At 45.4% G+C, this 18,235-nt stretch overlaps 3 protein-coding genes across 3 annotated transcripts in view; all 3 read left to right on the top strand.

Annotated features, from left to right (window-relative positions):
- LOC132471718 (proprotein convertase subtilisin/kexin type 6-like) overlaps window positions 1-17,103 on the top strand; it is a 19,303-nt gene extending 2,200 nt beyond the window's left edge. The window contains exons 3-12 of the mRNA XM_060070951.1: window positions 894-1,004; window positions 1,419-1,574; window positions 2,164-2,240; window positions 3,650-3,738; window positions 5,827-5,999; window positions 6,517-6,729; window positions 8,486-8,586; window positions 10,015-10,118; window positions 11,380-11,494; window positions 16,886-17,103. Of these exons, the coding sequence (XP_059926934.1) occupies window positions 894-1,004; window positions 1,419-1,574; window positions 2,164-2,240; window positions 3,650-3,738; window positions 5,827-5,999; window positions 6,517-6,729; window positions 8,486-8,586; window positions 10,015-10,118; window positions 11,380-11,494; window positions 16,886-17,081 (1,335 nt within the window). The 3' untranslated portion in view covers window positions 17,082-17,103. The remainder of the gene's footprint in view (window positions 1-893; window positions 1,005-1,418; window positions 1,575-2,163; window positions 2,241-3,649; window positions 3,739-5,826; window positions 6,000-6,516; window positions 6,730-8,485; window positions 8,587-10,014; window positions 10,119-11,379; window positions 11,495-16,885) is intronic.
- Window positions 12,883-14,651, top strand: LOC132471719 (myb-related transcription factor, partner of profilin-like). Its single transcript, XM_060070952.1, has 2 exons — window positions 12,883-13,976; window positions 14,091-14,651. The coding sequence occupies exons 1-2, from the start codon at window positions 13,559-13,561 to the stop codon at window positions 14,570-14,572; spliced, it is 900 nt and encodes a 299-aa protein (XP_059926935.1). The 5' UTR covers window positions 12,883-13,558; the 3' UTR covers window positions 14,573-14,651.
- Window positions 17,104-17,684: 581 nt separating the features above from the next.
- The window catches only part of LOC132472395 (proprotein convertase subtilisin/kexin type 6-like), a 4,160-nt gene continuing 3,609 nt past the window's right edge, over window positions 17,685-18,235 (top strand). The window contains exon 1 of the mRNA XM_060072000.1: window positions 17,685-17,703. Within this exon, the coding sequence (XP_059927983.1) occupies window positions 17,685-17,703 (19 nt within the window). The remainder of the gene's footprint in view (window positions 17,704-18,235) is intronic.

The following is an 18,235-nucleotide window of genomic DNA, read 5'->3' on the forward strand; positions in this document are numbered from 1 at the left end:
CCATGCCTTAAGCTACGTCTGTGATACAGAAAAATACGTAGCATATTAAGATAACATACACTTTATTATCCTTGGAGGGACATTTGTCTTGACCTCCAATGCTGTCACACATTGCATCATATTAATCGAGAGTACAGAACACATGTGGATTTATTTATATTTTCACAACACTTTCTTTCCTTTTCCATCACTGGAGACACGACGGGATTACTAACATCTGTACACACCTTCTTGTGGACAAGTAGCCGGTACAGTTGGAGGAACATTGTAGTTTATTTAGTACGTATTCCAACCCTTAGTCTACTGGTTTATACAATAGATTATTCTCATATTCCATCAGTGCTGTCCCTCACGTATATAGATCATTTCTACCTATCGGTCAGTGTTAACACATCACAATTTCATTGCACAAAACACTCCCTTGCTCCGTTGCTCCCTTTAAAACACAAAACCACCGATGGCCTGACTTCTTCCTTCTGAGGGAAAAAGATCATAACCAGATGGCAGTAAAGCTCCCGTGTGCGGTGGGGAACTCCAGGTAGTGTGGAGAAGGCCGTTCTCGGACTCACTGCTGAGCTCCACTGTCATATATTCACCAAATCTTGGTGGACTTAGGGCAAAGCCGCAGGTTCACGAGGATACAGTGGTGTCTGGAGAACCAGCCTCATGATAATCCCATTGTCTGAGTGGTTCGAGAACCAACCCCCGTTCGGTCCATCTATGTCAGGGATGGGCAACTGGCGGCCCATGGGCCGCCAGTTGCCCATCCCTGATCTATGTTTATCAGTGTCCAGTTATCTGTCTCTGCGTGTGGCAGTGCCATTTCTTAGTGGTGTTTCACAGCTAACACTATTGATTTGTGCAGTGGCTCTCACTATCTATCTCTGTGTTAGGTGGACTGGGCCCAGCAGCAGCTAATAAAAGCCAGAGTGAAGAGACACGTCAGCCCTGATCCCAACGCCATTCATTTCAATGACCCAAAGTGGGCCAATATGTGGTACATTGTGAGTACATGCACTGACTTTTACTGTCTGTAACATTGGGGAGGGTAGTGCTTGAATAAAATATAATGAAATGATATAATAAAATAAAATAACAGGGACTCTTGGACCAGGAGAATAACAAAAATCCTTTGAACTGTTAATCTTGAGGCAGTTTAACAACAGAACGGGTCGTTAAATTACACTTAAAAGCCATACATTATACTTCTATAAAAAACCAAGCTCAATACCTGCATGGCAGTAAGGTCTTCAAATATACAGTTAATACAGAAAGGTTCATAATCAAACACACAATTATACAAAAAAGGTGATGTGTGTTTGTTGATCAGTATGTACGAGTAACATCATACTTGCGCTTTTATGTTTACCTTGAGAACGGAAAGAAAACCCTCTTTGGTGCTGTTCTGCCTCTTGTAGGGATGTGCCAGTACCAGCAGCAACGGAAACAGCAGCTGTCGCTCGGGGATGAACGTGATGGGCGCGTGGCAGAGGGGCTACACTGGCCGGAACGTGGTGGTCACCATCCTGGACGACGGCATCGAGAGAAACCACCCCGACCTCGCCGAGAACTATGTATGTAGAGAGACGTCCCCCCCCACCTCAGCTGACCTTAGCTGAGTCTTATTCATGAGCAGACGAAGTGAAAGCCAAGTCAACGGCCCAGAGCGCATTACGGTTACCATCGCATCGCTGGGTTCATATCCAGCGGCTTGTTTGCATTCAGTCAGTTTGTATTAGTATTGGTTTGTGATTATAAATTGAATTTAAAACAAACGCTGGAAGGTAGAGGAAAGTAGAGTGCGCTGTTTAACCAAACGTTCTCGTCGAGACATGAAATTGTGTTGTGATAATTGAGCTGAGAGTGCGACAATATTTGATTTGTTATTGCATAAAACACCAACTGCAATCTGCATTTGTATTGTTTGTTGGCAGACGATGTTTATGATGCGCTGTAAATATATTTATTTCTTCCAGCTGACCGGTCTTGTCGCCCCGCTAAATCATAAATAGTGTCTGGTGTGTTTTTGTTTTTGAATATGAACGATAAATCTGTTGAAGGCGAGATGGGGCCATAATGAACAGGGAATAATAAACCTGCTTCTCTTTGTGCACTGTTTACACTGTGGTTTGATTCTAAGACTCCTTATCTCTTTTTCTTAAGGACCAACTGGCGAGCTATGATGTCAACGGCAACGACCACGACCCCACCCCCCGCTACGACAATAGCAACGAAAACATGTGCGACCACTCTTTCATTTATTCATCCATTCGTCCTTCCATTTATCATCTGTCCCTCCATCCATCCATCATTCATTCCTCCGTCATTCAGCCATCCATAATCAGTCCATCCATTGGATCCTGGATGCTGGATTCAAAAGACTCAAGCTGCAATGAAACTGCAAATGCCTTCGCAAACAAACAACCTATATTCGTGCAGTGGATGCTATGGAGACACTGTGTTTTGTATTTCTCATTTCACACACATGAGCTCATCCTCCACCTTGCATTAACAATCTCAAAATTCTCTCCAACTCCCATCACTGATAAGGGGCGATAAGGCATTGAATTAAACAGCCTCCAAGGAAAATGTAATGAAGCTGATATGAGGCCAGCATGACGTTCACCGTTTGGGATCCAAGCTTTAAGTAGCCATTTTGATGCAGTTGTGATATAAGCTTGGATCAGTTTTTCTTGCCGTATGTTTCTTGCCAAAATATGGCTTTGAGCAATGCAGCACTTGTTTTGCATATCCTTCCAGCTCCAATTACTGAAGAGTGGAGCCCTTAATTCAACTAGTGCTAAAACTCCCAGCAATCAAATGATCTCCCAGGTGTGAATGTGTGCAGGCCGCGTCGCATCTCAACTTTCTTGCTCTTAAATTTGAGATCAATATCTAAAGTGACCGTAGACTCGGTGAACATTTGGTCTGCATCGTTGCGTTTATTGCCTTGATGAGTTTATCCATCAGTAAAACGTTGAAACGCAAAGCAATTCCCATCCTGTGGCTTCTCAGAGCCAAACCAACAAATGCAAATCAAATAAAGAGCAAATGCAAAAGCTATCCAAAACTCTTTTCCCTCTCACAAAATCAGACTTAAGATTAATATCTGATTTGTTTGATTGCAGACGAGATCATAACTGGGTTAACTGGGCGTTTCACTTTCTTTCCCCTAGTGTTGCGGGCATACTGTATGTAAGCGCGTAATTGGCACACTCTCAGGCAATTTCACCACCCCCAATAGAGTTGACTGATATTAACGGCCCAACTTGAGTAACGTTTGGGGGGACTGAGACTGAAATCAGTGATTACGGAGGCAACAGCCAATTGGAGTCAACAAACAGCCCGATCTTCTTGTGGTTTTAGTGCAGCATGTCTTGATTATATACGCCTGATTCTAACTCCACGTCCGCATTGGATTGGCATCAGATGGCTGGCTAGCACAACACATAATAGGACGCCAGACATTGTTCCAAGCCCAGGAAAATAACATGTTGTTTTGTTGTCTCCCCCCTAACCTATTTTCCAACAAACACACACACACACGTGCACGCGCACGCGCACGCGCACACGCACACGCACACACGCACGCACACACACACACGCACACACACACGCACGCACACACACACACACACACACTCCGTAGACACGGGACAAGGTGTGCCGGGGAGGTTGCAGCTGTGGCCAACAACTCGTACTGCATCGTTGGGATCGCCTTCAACGCTCGCATCGGAGGTACAGTTCCTGTTGTTGTTGTCTTTTCTCTCTCAAGGCACCGTTCTTTGGCCTCTTAAGGGCTGATTATTGGCCCCACGTTCACGCAACGCAAGGACCACGCAGATGCGTCGACGCAGTCGTGTACCCTTTTTTGGTTCTGCGTCAGGTTTTAGTAAGCCGACCAATCACAGCCCTCGCTGCTGCGTCGCCTCGACGGAAGGTTACAATTTTGTGGAGGCGCACGTCAGGCCCTTGCGGTGGACGCAAGGAGGGTCCGCAGGGCTGTAAGGGGTCCGTAACCCCCTTACATTGCGTGAACTTGGGACCATAATCAGCCCTTTATTCTACAGACTAACAAGCAAACGAGCAAATAACTAGTAAACAGTATACCGGGATACGATGATGCCGTTATCTTTATGTCTGTATTTCTTTTGTGTGTCGTTTTTTGATTATGTCAAGACGTCATTAAAACCAAAACGGGTTTAAGACACAATTCAACATTCAGTTGAGACCAGGGTTTTGACTCGTATCCACCCATCCTGACTCCTCCTACCCAGTGCCAAGGCTTCTTACCAAGCCCCAAGGCACTGTGGATGGCTGAAACCTGATTTATGCCGGGCATGAAGGGCCGTGATGATGTCATTTTTGGTTGCCGCCGGCTACCACAGGTCCCCCACAGTGACTGCAAATTAGGTTTTACACCCTAGTATTGTAGTCGGTGAAATGCCATGTTAGCAGAAGCAGTGGTCTGATGTATTGGGTTTATCTGAGAGCAATATTTACTTTGAATTTAGCTGTCATGGCCTCTGCCAGTTCTCTGCTCCTCTTCTCGAAACACGTTCTCAGTTACTGCTGCCTTCCTCTGATTCCAACTCCTAAAATGTTTCAGAACAAGATTGAAGTTCAAACCGTCTGCATAGCTCCGTCTGTTACGGGACACTGAGAGCAATGCTTTGTCTGTTTTGTTCCAGGATGTTTCGATTTCGGATTTGATTTGGATTTTGACTTTGGATTTTGACCGTGAATCCTGCAATCCTGCAAACACTCTTCGTTGTTGTAGTTTAAGTGGCAGAAACACAATCAGCCTCCCTATTTGATTCCCCAGGGGTACATCATGTATGTATGCCCATCGGAACATGCTATCACAGCTCAGAAGCTCTCCACAGAACCAAAGGACCCCAGCGCCAGCGTCTGTGGCTAAAAACAGCACTTGCTGTACAGTTGATATAGGCCCTCAATCAAGCAATTGATGGCAAGCAGAGGGCAGCCGCCGGGCTTGGCGCCAACATAAATGTTGCTGTGGCAAAACGGTGCCACTAAACACTGCGGTTCAGCATGTTTAAAAAGCTAATCTGTACCGGCTCTATTTGAGGTGATACCAGCCCCACATCTCTGTCTACTCCATAATTAGCTTACAGAGTGTGACTCTATCACTGGACTGGGTAAGGCTGTTTGCTTTGCTCTATTTTGGACCTCGATAGATCAATACTGTCCTGAATAGGCCAACTGTTTTTCAAGCTCTGGATAATTGGTGCGTTTTCCAGACAAATATATGATCATTTGTTTGGATTAGGGTGCCAATAAACACAAACCAAGGCCTAAGGCCGTTTTTCACACTGCATGACTTCTGCTTAGAATAATTACAGATTTGAGGTTAAGCATAAACATCTTCTAAACTTTGAGCACAAAATGTCCATTTACTGTAAAGCTTCAACCGGTCTTTCCTAAGGGGACATGTGGAATGAAACAATACCTTAAGCATTTCAATAACCACATCTTTTGCAACTTTTATATTATCATTCATACATCTGAACATCTGGAGCTCGCCCCAGGGCATGCTGGGAAATTAGCTCTGAAAGTGAGGTTAGTGGAACTTTCTAAAAGACAGAAAGCTACAGTCTCACAATTGTGCTGTGGAAAATAACACAATTACACTTGGTAAGTTGGAAGACTTAGTTGATGAGATTGATGAAGTACTTTATACAGTAAAATAACCAAACTGTTTCTACCGTTTTTTTTATTTTTATACTTGACTGAATAAAGGCCAAAACAAGGTCAAAAAAAGATGAAGTGGTTGTACATCACAGCTGGTATGTCGGTGTTCAGGTATTCGCATGCTGGATGGAGACGTGACAGACTTAGTGGAGGCCAAGTCCCTGGGGATCCGGACGGACTACATCGACATCTACAGCGCCAGCTGGGGCCCCAAAGACGACGGCAAGACCGTGGAGGGCCCCGGGCCCCTGGCTAAACTGGCCTTTGAGAACGGCATCAAGAAGGTCTGACAGCTCACACACGGCCAGTATTTTGTTTTTGCTATTTGTGTTCATTTGCTTCCACATCGTCTTAATTTGGCCATTGGGTTTTTACTTGCTTTGTTGGCCAATGCATTTTAACAATTTTAAATTTGCTTCGAATTTGTAATTGATCCAACACTTTAATCCCCAGTGGATGAGATTGTTAAATTCCCTTTTGATTTAAATTCAGAGTTCTGATTGTTGCATAAACGTCTACACTACATAATAAGATAGCAGTGTAAGTGATAGCAGCAGAATTGATCAAACCATCTCATATCTTATAAAAAATATATGTATAAAATAAATATATGAATTAATTAATAAAATAACCTCTTTCCAGATTGAAATAATGCAATACAAATTCCTGTTTAAAAGCTAGGTTAGCCAGCGCTTCAGCGAATGACATTCAAAGAAGAATCCTCACAGACAGATCCAGCTCCTGCTCTGGTGCTCTGTGCGTTGGTGTCCGAGTGTCTGACTCCCTCTCTGCCCTATCCAGGGTCGCAAGGGGCTGGGCTCCATCTTCGTGTGGGCGTCGGGGAACGGCGGGCAACAGGCAGACCACTGCTCCTGCGACGGCTACACCAACAGCATCTACACCATCTCCATCTCCAGCACCACAGAGAAGGGGAACCGGCCCTGGTACCTGGAGTCGTGCAGCTCCATCCTGGCCGCCACCTACAGCAGCGCAGAGTTCCACGACAGGAGGATTGTGAGTCAAAGTTCAAAAGATACTTCATTGTCCCCCAATGTTACAATTTGTTGTGCAGTAGATAGTGTACAATCCAAGTCACGCACAATCACACACACAACAAAAAACACTAAACAATCAATAAATAGTAGTCTATACATATACAATCATATATATATATATATATATACATATATATATATATAGAAAGGCAGAGGCTCAGCATATCCAAAACTGTCAGTGTGGGGGGGGGGGGGGGGGGGGAGGTGTTATCTATGGTTCTTCATAAAATTTAGAAGCAGAGTGGCTGCGAGTACAAAAGAGTGTTTATATCTGTTGGTTTTGAGTTGTGGGAGTTTAAAGTATAAAGTCCTTCGGGCCCCCGTGGAGCCTCTGTCCTGGACAGGCCTGCGTCCCAATGGGTTCATTTGTTTTGTTACGATCCAATGTGAGTTGAATCTACCCAACTGTGTTTTTAAGATTGACCCATTTTGGGTGTTAAAGCAGCAAAATATCGAACATTTTAGATAAAAAGGGCGATGACTCTAATGTAGAGTGACCTATGCGCAAAATACATCTAATAGAATAAGTAAGTTCATTTACGTGATCATGATGTTAATCAAGCAATGTACTGAACAGATTGCAAGATAAACTACTGAAGGTCACTTTTATTTGATTTTATTTGATGTTAATAGTGCTGAGTCTCATGTATAGATCTGACCACGTCATCGACAGCTCTTTCTCAGTACGTGGTGCTGTTCCAAGTAGGGCAAACTTCTCGACAGCATTTATTCACGTTTTTATGGTCTGTGAACTTTTCCATTGCCTTATTTACGAGTCCTAAAGCGCCAGTGATGCTGTGCGGTGCGGTGTTGTTTACGACCCTGTGTACCTCGTACCATATATTTCCAATGTAGTTTCTTCACTTTTAGCTTTGGCGTGTGCAGAGGTGTGGTTTATTTATTTGTCTTATTATCTCGCTCGACACATGAGGACGGTAGACGGATAGATTCATTGGGCGGTAAAATGGCATCTTTGTGGTGGTGGTCGTTCATTCACGGTCGTGGGGATTGGAGGTTATGCGTTGATGGTTATTCTACCGAGGGGCTTTTCATCTCAGCCAGATCCTCGCTGTCTCCTCTGCTGCCTTCTCGTGTTTATCTCCTCTGCTGTGTGGCTGGGCGGGGGCTCAGGGAATCCCAGTTAACCGCTGTGAGCAGTGGAATGGAAGATTTAGTGGAGTCGGGTTTTTCTGCTTTATTCACTCCTCTCTTCAAAGTCCAACCGTATTATTTGTACTTTTTTTGAAATGTCTGCCAGGAATTCGGAAAAGTTCACTTCTAACTATTCTATTAACTGTGTCTATTATCTATTTAGCAGGGTCAGCCTAGGCTGACTGCAGTCAGCTGGGAGTCAAACTCTCACAAAACCCATCCACCTCTCCATTCCACAAGTGTGGTCACATGGAGTGTCTCTTTGAATGCCAATCTTTCTGCGAAACAACAAAACAACAGTTCATACACACATCCATGATGCAAAAACAAATTACATATAAATGTATGTCTTTTCAATTCTGCCCAGTCTGCTCCATTCGATTATTTTGTGCGTCTGAAGACTTAAAAGGAGATATATTGTATTGATTTGCAAGGGGAAAAGTCAATGATCTCAACTATTTGTGATGGATTCCTGGGCCGTGAGGGCCTCTGCCGGTGGGGTCAGGCCAACACAGATGTCCGGGACCCCGTGCTCTAACCCAGGTGTGTTGTCCTGTACGCAGGTGACCACAGACCTGAGGCACCGGTGCACTGACGGCCACACGGGAACGTCTGTCTCCGCCCCCATGGTGGCCGGCATCATCGCCCTGGCTCTGGAGGCCAAGTCAGTCCCGGAGATCTCCGCCGTTACACTCCCATCCGTCTCTCTTCATAATTGTTGTGACCAATGATGTTGCTGGAGGCGGGACGATCTTTCGGTGCCTGATTGGCTGACAGCGAAAAAACACAAACTCTGCCAGCGCTTGTAAACTCCAAAACACTGACTCACGTCTGTTGATAGTTTGAGGTGTCGCCTGAGGTTACTACTGCCAATATTGCGGTTCTTTCGTAACTCAGACCCACTTGTGAGGTCCCTCATATGGTTCTTTCACAATGAAGATAGATAAGGGGGGCAGGGTGGTGGGGGGAGATGCTATAAACAGTGTCATCTTGCGTTCTTAAGCGAGGGACAGAAGTTTGGAGGAAGTTCCAGGAAAGCTGCTCATGTTTGTTGCTTCTCAGTATTCCTGGAAGTGGCGTGATGTTCCTTGAGCAGACGAGTGCACAACACACCACCCCATCCCTCATTCTGAAAGAAACTAACTCTTTAAGTAACATCAACAACCATCTCAACTGCTACGTAGTTCTTCAGGGAAAGAGGGGTCGAATCCAAAGGAATAGCTTTAAAGAGACTTTATTTGTATTAAGTATTTTCGGTATGGTAAACTGATACTCTGAAGCAAAGAGAGATTGAAGATGTGCCTTAGCACGTGCGAGCGTTCTCCCAGCTGAAAAATAGACCTTTAACCCATGTCCAATCGCTACCAAGAGAATTCTGGCTTGCTCTGGCTCCAACCGTCTGTTATGGTATGGATCCACAAGCCCGGAAGTAGTGGGAGGAGCCGGGGTGACTATTACCCTCGGCCTCCTTACCTGTCTGGTGCTGCCCTCTGTGGATGGAGCTGTTATTGCAGCCTTCAGTAAGGTCCTGTTCCCCTTGTGGCTATGTATAGTAATTACGGCTTATATGTTTGGTCCTGCTTCATTTCGGTCTATGTGTGGGTAGCTTAGATTCTTAAAATACGTAACACAACATAGATAAAGGGAGAATAGCAGGTTAGCAGGATTTTACCCTGACAAAAGACATAACCATTATCATAACTAACCCCTACCCGGCCCCTAACACTAAATCAAACAAAAGAACCACAAAATGTACTTAAATGCACACATAAATATAGTCACCCTAATCCAAAACTTAACCTAAACCCTAACCTAAATCCTAACCATAACCCTTTTAAATGGACTGCCTGTAGAATCCTTAAATGCATAAAAGCGTGGACTTTCCCCGAATCTTTGGCTCTTCAAAAACGTTGAAACTTGTACATTTATTTATGATTTTTACTGTCTCAACCCACATATCTCGCAATCCAGTGCTCTGAATGCGAGCTCAAGCAGGCTGCAGTTCACTTAGAGGCAGAAGGGGGCAGTTAGAATTTGTGATTCTTACACAGTCCTCTAAAGCTGACCAGTGTCTGACTCTGTTGTCCCCTAGCCCTCTGCTCGGCTGGAGAGACGTGCAACACCTGCTGGTGAAGACCTCCAGGCCCGTCCACCTGAAGGCCTGTGACTGGAAGACCAACTCCGCTGGACACAAAGGTACCCCCCCCCTCAGAGATTGCTCCCTCCTTGCCCCCTCCGACTGCAACAGATACATACACTGTAGTGTGACACAAAACGTGTACAGGTTTATCTTGTGATGATGTTCCAATTTGGGACCAATAGTACCTCTTATCTTATCTACGATGTCAATTCATTCAGGATAATTCATTTTTACACTTTTTGAAAATCTTGTTATTTATTTTATTGTCCTGTATTTTCTGCTGAGATTTTCCATCTGGAATTATTAGGTGTTTTCCTATATTTGTATCCGAGAAGGACTGGCCATCTGTAGTACCGGCAGTTTTCCCACCACTTAAACAACAATATCCAAACACTGTGTGTCGGACTGCCCTGGGCAGCCGGCCCGCAGCCCTGTTACATCTGTATTTAATTGCCAGGCGCGGCGCGATAAGAAACATGCAGAGCACATTGGAATCTGACCTCGGCTGTTTCTAGACAGAGCAGAGGGCGCCGAGCTCGCCCCCACCGTAGCCGTGATAATGCTAAATTATGCTAAATGATGCGGTTGTCAATTGCCGTTCATCGTCATAAGATATGGCCAAGTTGACATTGACTTAAGTTGGTCAATAAAGGGCCCCGCATTATGTTCCCCCCCCTTCTGCCACCCGCAAAACGATATATATATATTAATCAATTCATTTTTTTGGGAACGAGTCCATCCCTGTTTTCTTATCACGTCTGAGTCAGCACTTTCCCGTTATTGTTGGCATGGTCACCTTCAAGCAGGTGTCAGTGTAAGTGTGTTTTTGAATGTTTTGAATGTGTTTTTTTTATTTTTTTTAATAGCACAGTAAGCTCAGCTGTCAACTCAGTCCAAAACTTAAGTTCATGGCATTACTTTTAAAAGTAACTTGATGCAGTACAAGATATCCTATATTCTACGTTACTTGTTACTACTGAGAAAAGTAACTTGTTCGTGTGCTTTTGCATTACCAAGAATCAACACCCTGATTATTGTGCAGGTGCTTTGCAGTCAAGCGTGTATCAAAAGTAGTATTTTGAAGATTTTACCCCGAATTACCTGCCTGGACTGCTTTGGATTATAGCAAGCAACAAAATCTGTCATATCAGTGAGTGGTGAATTTTTTGTTGAGATATCTTCCACTCGATGTTCGATGAATGCTGAAACAATAGGCAGGAGGCTGAGCTCCACGTCCTTCCACGCTCTACGTAAGTGTGCTCTGTTTACAGAGTAATGTCGTAGTGTATAAAGGCTCTCTTTTCCCCTCTACTGTAGTCAGCCATCTGTACGGCTTCGGCCTGGTGGACGCTGAAGCTATGGTCGTTGAAGCCAAGAGGTGGAGGAGCGTTCCCCCCCAGCACACCTGCCGCACATCTGAACGGCACATCAAGTGAGTCTGGGCCTGTGTAAATATACACAGAAAAATAGGAATGCTTATCCAAAGCCATCTGCAGTGAATTCAGATATGGGTCGTTAAGGTAGTGATTACTAAGGGGTCTGGCTGAAGGATGCCTGCAGGAAGGCTGCGGCTGGGGATCCAATCCATTACCTTTCTGACACTACATCAGCCTGCACCCCAATTAGCAAGTTTGCCAGTAAAGCTAGTCTTCTGGTGTAGATTATAGCTTTAGGGATACATGGGTGAAACAGGACTCTCTGAGGTCAGTAGGGATATCTGCAGTAAACTTAGCTAACCTCATTGTAGGAGAACACAGATACAAGAGGTTAGTATGGGGACAAGGAAATGGTGGTCTACGAGTGCAGTAGGTCACAATCCTTTCCGACTGCACTTGTTTGTGTGAACAAATACTGAGTTAAGCTGTCAGATGTGATTCATACACATGAGACTCACTGATTCTCCATTTTCAGTTTGGGATCTACTTCATAGCGTCACTGCTGATGGTTAAGCTAGCTATCGTCATCTTTCCATGTCCCTTGTGGGGACTTAGCCTCTTGTTTGATAAAAAGGATCCCTTTTTATAAACTTACGGGGAAGAAAAGAGGGTCAGTGAACAGTCAGTTTATGTTGGACTTATGTCTACTTTTGGACTGCATCGCACTGGCTTCTTGCTGGGATCTTTTCAAAAGCTCAATGAGTATTGCATAATTCATCACCATCACCAAGACCATTTGTAAACAGTTCTGTTAACCGTGTTGGAGAATGTGTCATTTTTAGATCTCTAATTATGAATGACACAACATAGCCAAATAAACAAACACACACACACACACACACACACACATTTAGATTTTGTTTTAATTGCCTGGAACTGTCTGGCAGATAGATTGTGCTTATTCACCCCTGAACACATAAGCACAGGAAACATTCTGCCGGGATGCCCATTGAGGAGTAAAATGAGCACTGGTTGAAATATCCAAATGGCTATACATCTTCCTATGCCTCCATTCCAAAGTCATTAACATATCAATATATTTAAGTGATTTCTTCATTCAGCAGTCATTCATGTGTCTTACTAGCATGTGTGTGAGGCAGCAAGGTGGACCATCTTTTCATCCGATAAACCAGTATATAATATACAGAAAAAAGAACTGTCGTCCATTTTAAGTCGAAAATGTACCGTTTAAATGCAGTTAGAAAACAAAAGCAAACATACCTGTAGTAAAGAGTACAAATACAAAAAATAATACAAATTTTAAAAAATACGAATAATATATATTCAAAATAGTCAAAATAATACTACTAATAATAAACATACAAATACAGCAGCAAAGCGCAAGTAGCTTTGTGGGCGGTCCTACGGCGCTATCGCTATTTTACAGGCGGATAAATGACACTTGCGGCGTGGCGCAAGTCTCAAAAGGGTTGGTCTGAAGCAGCCATGCTGCTATCCATTTGGATGGTACGCTGGTACGAACGACCAGCTTCAGCGAGAACGTGACGTATTTCCCTTGCTCCAGCCTTCCAGTTTGCCATTTGTGTGTCTGTCGGGCCACGAGGGGGAGTAGTAGCAGGCTAGTCATCATTAGCAACATAGCCTCTTTAGCAAACCAGCTTCAAAACAAAACTTTACATTGAATTGCACGCAAAGCAAGACCGTGCAATGCATATATTGGTGACCGGATTAAAGCAGCAAGGGAATCACGTGTGTAAGAGGTTTTAAAAACGACATTAAAACCACCAACGTGGTACAAATAGAAAGAAAATACATCTCATCCCCCATTAACTATGGGCGCAGCCATCTTCTTTGCGAGTTGTACAGCTCTGCTCGCTCTACTTTGAAAGCGACGAGATACTATGACCAAAAGGGGGCGTGCCTCAGTGAAATGCCGCAAGAAAGCTGCGAGATTTGCGACTTTACCACTTCGTAAATCCAAATGGATAGCAAATTACCCGTAGGTGTGGTTTGGGCGTAACGTGCAATGAACCAATCAGAGCGTTTTCTCGCATCCCCTTTAAGAGCGATCGGCGCTTGTTCCATGGCGGATTGCTGTTATGATGGCGGATTTGCCAGGCGCACGCAAAGAAAGGTTCACAAGAGAAGAGACCGATTTGCTCGTCAGAGCAGTCAAAGACCGTGAGATGACTTTGTATGGGGATGGGAGAAACCCACCCAAAATTGCTTCGGTGAAAGCGGCTTGGGAGGAAATCGCCATAATTGTCTCAGAAGCTGGACAACATAGGACATCTCTCCATTGCCGTAAGCGGTGCAACGACGTCAGGAGAAGAGGCAAGGCCAAGCTTGCTGCCAACTCGCAAGCACGTCAAAAGACTGGAGGAGGATCTGGCAGTTACCAGGACCTCACGCCGGTAGAGAACATCGCAGCGTCAACACTGACCGCTGAAAGCGTTGAGGGTTTTGGGGGCTTTGAAGTCGGCACCCAACCCGATGCACCAGCTGTCCAACCCCAAGGTACAGAAATAAAGTTAACATAAATAGAGATGTCTCGTGAATATCTTTTTAATCATTTTTGACATTTAATAACTGTAACACAGCCATAAAATAAATCAAAACAATGTCACGTAGCTTCTCAGGAAGAAGACCCTGGCCTCGGGACCAGCGCGCACGGGGCAGCTGAGGGAGCCGCACGGCGGACTCAATCAAGACGCCGTGGCAGCAGCGCCAGCAGCATGAGACCGCAGGACCACCCGTTCCTGCAGCTCCAGCAAACCGGGTTCGACATGCTGGAGCGGGAGCTGGCCGGGATGCGGCGAGACACCAACACCAGTCTGGACCGGGTGGCGATGTTGCTGCGGCCTCTCGGGCGCATCGCCTCAAGTTTGGACCGGATTGCGACAGCTATGGAACGTGCATGGCCCCCAAACGACCCACCTCCTCCCCCTGTTGTGCCCCTTCTTCCCCCTGTTGTGCCCCTTCCTCCCCCCATTCCATCTCCGTCCACCCGCTCCACCAGGAGCATATCCAGCATCGCCACTCCCGGACCCTCATTTGTCGAATCCCGCCTAGGCAGGCGTAAAGGACTTACCGAGGAGGGAGAAAATAATTAATTTTTCCTTCAAATCTTTGCAACTTTTCATTTTTCGTTTTGTATTTTTCAAATAAAAAATGTCTCAAGGACATACTATACTTTCCGATGCTCACTTTCTCTGAATCACAAGGTTATAAATGCATGGTAATAATTGTACAATAGAGCGGAGATGTCATTAGTTTGCTTACCTCACTATATACGATGCAGCTCCTCTGACAGATGAGCTCTCCTCTCCCGTGCTGCTGCTGGGGAATTTGGACGTAATGGCATCGGCACATGCAGTTCAGCATCACGTCTCATTAAGTCCTCTAATCTATTCTCATTAATGTCATCGACACATCCATGATTCATGGCAATGTTGTGTAAAACACAACATGCCACAAAGAATGCTGTGACTTTTTGAGGACCATACTGTAAAGTACCACCTGACCTATCCAAACACCTGAAGCGCATTTTCAGTATTCCGAATGTACGTTCAATTACACTGCGTGTTTGTGTGTTTCCTGTTGAATACAATTTTGCACACAGTTGCTGGCATAAGAAATGGGGTCATGAGCCATGTCTTCAACGGATAGCCGTTGTCCCCTAACAGCCACCCATCCAAGGGAGGATTCCCCTCGAATATGGCAGGAATGGTCGAGTTTGCCAATATGAAAGAGTCATGGCTTGAGCCAGGGTAATTACAAAGACATGATTTTTCTACAATTAGCATCGGAAATGACTTGGATATTAATCGAATGAGTTCCCTTCCGGTTTATGTATACGAGTGCGTTTACTTATGGGGCACGTAGCTGCACATGGGTGCAGTCTATAGCACCAAGGACGCCAGGGAACCGTTACTTGGTCCAAAACTCCTGCTTTGTTCTTTCCTGGCTGTCAGGTGTAACGGGGAATTTGATGTATTCCCCAGCATGTCGGACTAGACCTGACCGGCAATAAGTTCGGCTATACTGCATGTATAGCCGAACTTATTGCCGATTGTGAAATGCGTCCAATACAACTAAGGGGATGCTGGAACGACCCAGATGCATAGAAATGCAGTGCCGCTGTAACTTTCACTGCAACGGGGAGGGCATAGGGACAGCGTGCATCAGTCCCCAGCTCATCTGCCAGGAGATGGCAGATATCTGTGACAGCCTGACGGGTCAGGCGTAGCTTACGCCTGCATTCCTCCTCACTCAGGGAGAGATAGGTGTGTCTGGGCCGGTAGACCCTCTCCCCCCGGCGTCTGATCCTCGGTCCCAAGACGTATTCCATTCCACTGTGCAATAGAAAAATTATGAGCAACCTCAACCTAACTGGTAAGTTGCAGAGTAAGGTTTTAAATGGACTTATAGAAGGTGATTTCGCAGTCTTCAGAATTTATTTTGCAGTCTTCAGAATTGTGGTTCCCGATTCTTGACGGACAACCCACTTTGACAGGTGTCCACTCCTTATATACATGTGTCTCTTGCCACTATTGGTCAACCAGGTTAATTGATCCGTCATTACGCCTGCTACAATTCGCGTGAATAATTGGGGTAAATGTGTACGCTAGATTTATGCCTATTTATTTTATCTTTATGGACACCACAATGATTTTCCTTGTGTGGTAATATTTAATTTTCCTTGTAATTATGTATGGTTTGCAAAAATGGGAACTGCTGTCCGTGTAGATGAGAGAAGCAAAGTGTATGTGCGAGGTGCACAAGCAATCCGTATGCATCGCATGCGCATGTATGCATGCGCCCTTAAAATAGCATCTGAACAACGCGCCAATGACTTTAAACCAGGTATTTCCTGGTCTGTGGCGCAATTGTATTCAGAAACTGCAAAATACCGTTTGCGCCAGAACACGCCTCCTCTTTCCGCCGAACCGCCCCTTGGGGCGCAAGATCATTCCCTAATTTACCGGCGAGTGGCGGTGGTGGGAAAATAACGCTCTGCGCCAGTTGTGAACTAGCAACGACGCATGCGCCAGTGACTAAGTCACTTGCGCCGGATGCAAGATAGGGCCCTAAGACTGATCGGCACTCATCTCACCCCCCCCCCCCCCCCCCCTCTCTCTCTCCCTCTCTCTCTCTCTCTCTCTCTCTATCTCTCACTCTCTCGTGCACTCTCTCCCACTCTCTCTCCCTCTCCCCCTCCCTCCCTCTCTCTCTCTCTCTCTCTCTCTCTCTCTCTCTCTCCCTCTCCCTCTCCCTCTCTCTCTCTCTCTCTCTCTCCCTCTCTCTCTCTCCCCTCTCTCTCTCCCTCTCCCTCTCTCTCTCTCTCTCTCTCTCTCTCTCTCTCTCTCTCTCTCTCTCTCTCTCTCTCTCTCTCTCTCTCTCTCTCTCTCTCTCTCTCTCCCCAGGTACATCCGGGCGGGCCAGAGTATGAACAGCACCATCAGCACCTCCGGCTGCTCCGCCGAGGGGGCGGGGCCTGGCGTGGCGTACCTGGAGCACGTGGTGGTCAAGGTGCTGCTGCTCCACCCACGCAGAGGCGATCTGGAGATCGAGCTGGTCTCCCCCGCAGGCACGCGCTCCCAGCTGCTGGCGAGGAGGTGAGATAAGGGAGACCAGCAGACGATTCCTTGTCATACCGCAAGGGACGCTCGGGGGGTGAGGCAGGGAGTAACGGACGAGAATAACGGACGGACAGCTGATACTGTTATATAACTAATATCAAATAACAGTATCACAGTACTGCAATACATTACAGAGGACACTGGCTTGTGAGGATGAGGCTCCTAAAAGTATATCAACAGTGATCATCATATCATATATCAATATCAGGGGTCTGCCCTGATTGCAATTGAAAAATCGAAATATGCATTGTTATAAGGGGAATCTACAAGAATAACTACTTTTACCTTAACGTAACTTGCATTACTGCACATTTAATTACACTGCATTGAGATGACATTATATTATGATGCATTATTATGATGTGTTCAGATGTGCATGATGCCTGGAGAGCTAGAGATGGTTCAAGTGCCCTGATTTACTTAGTGTGTACCCAGGGAGCTCAGCAGGGGATTAAGGCCTCAGCAAAGGGCATTCAAAGTTAACTTACTTCTTACAGGGCCTGCGATGGATTTATATACCCTCGTAAATAAAACCTGATGAGATGGCTCGTTCTGGATCCTGCTCTAGACCGTCTGGGGAAATATGAACGACTTCAGACGTTGTGAATCATAATGACAAAAACGTGGTGTGCAAACATGGTTCCCCTCTCTTCAGTTAGTTAGGGGGGAGAGGACCGGGGAGGAGGGACCGTCTCCAATGATCAGAGAAATGTACTCACAAACACAGCCTGCTTACTCCACTCAGCTGGGAACCAGGATCCAAACATATTATTTTTTTTTTTTCGCTTTCCGGTACACAACGCATCATGCAAAGACATGTTTTTGATTGTAATCAGGATCCTGCTTTTAATCTTTTGGGTTAGACTGCTTCATTTTAAATTTAAAGGTGGCTGTTGTCTTTGTTACACCAAGGCCTTGTCCAAGCAAGGGAGTGCCTATATTTTGTGTACAACAGTTTTTTAACAAGATAACAAACTTCTCTTCAGGACCAGTTTATCAGCATGGTAATGCACAACTTCTCGTAATGTTTCATTTTCTCCTGCTGAAGTCCAACATTAAAATTCCCTTCTTAAATTGTAGGACAGTGGAAAGCCATTGGCTCTATCTGGACCGAGCCACTTGTAAATTGGACGA

The sequence above is a fragment of the Gadus macrocephalus genome, chromosome 14 (genome assembly GCF_031168955.1).
Source record: "Gadus macrocephalus chromosome 14, ASM3116895v1".
In the NCBI taxonomy this organism is placed as follows: domain Eukaryota; kingdom Metazoa; phylum Chordata; class Actinopteri; order Gadiformes; family Gadidae; genus Gadus; species Gadus macrocephalus.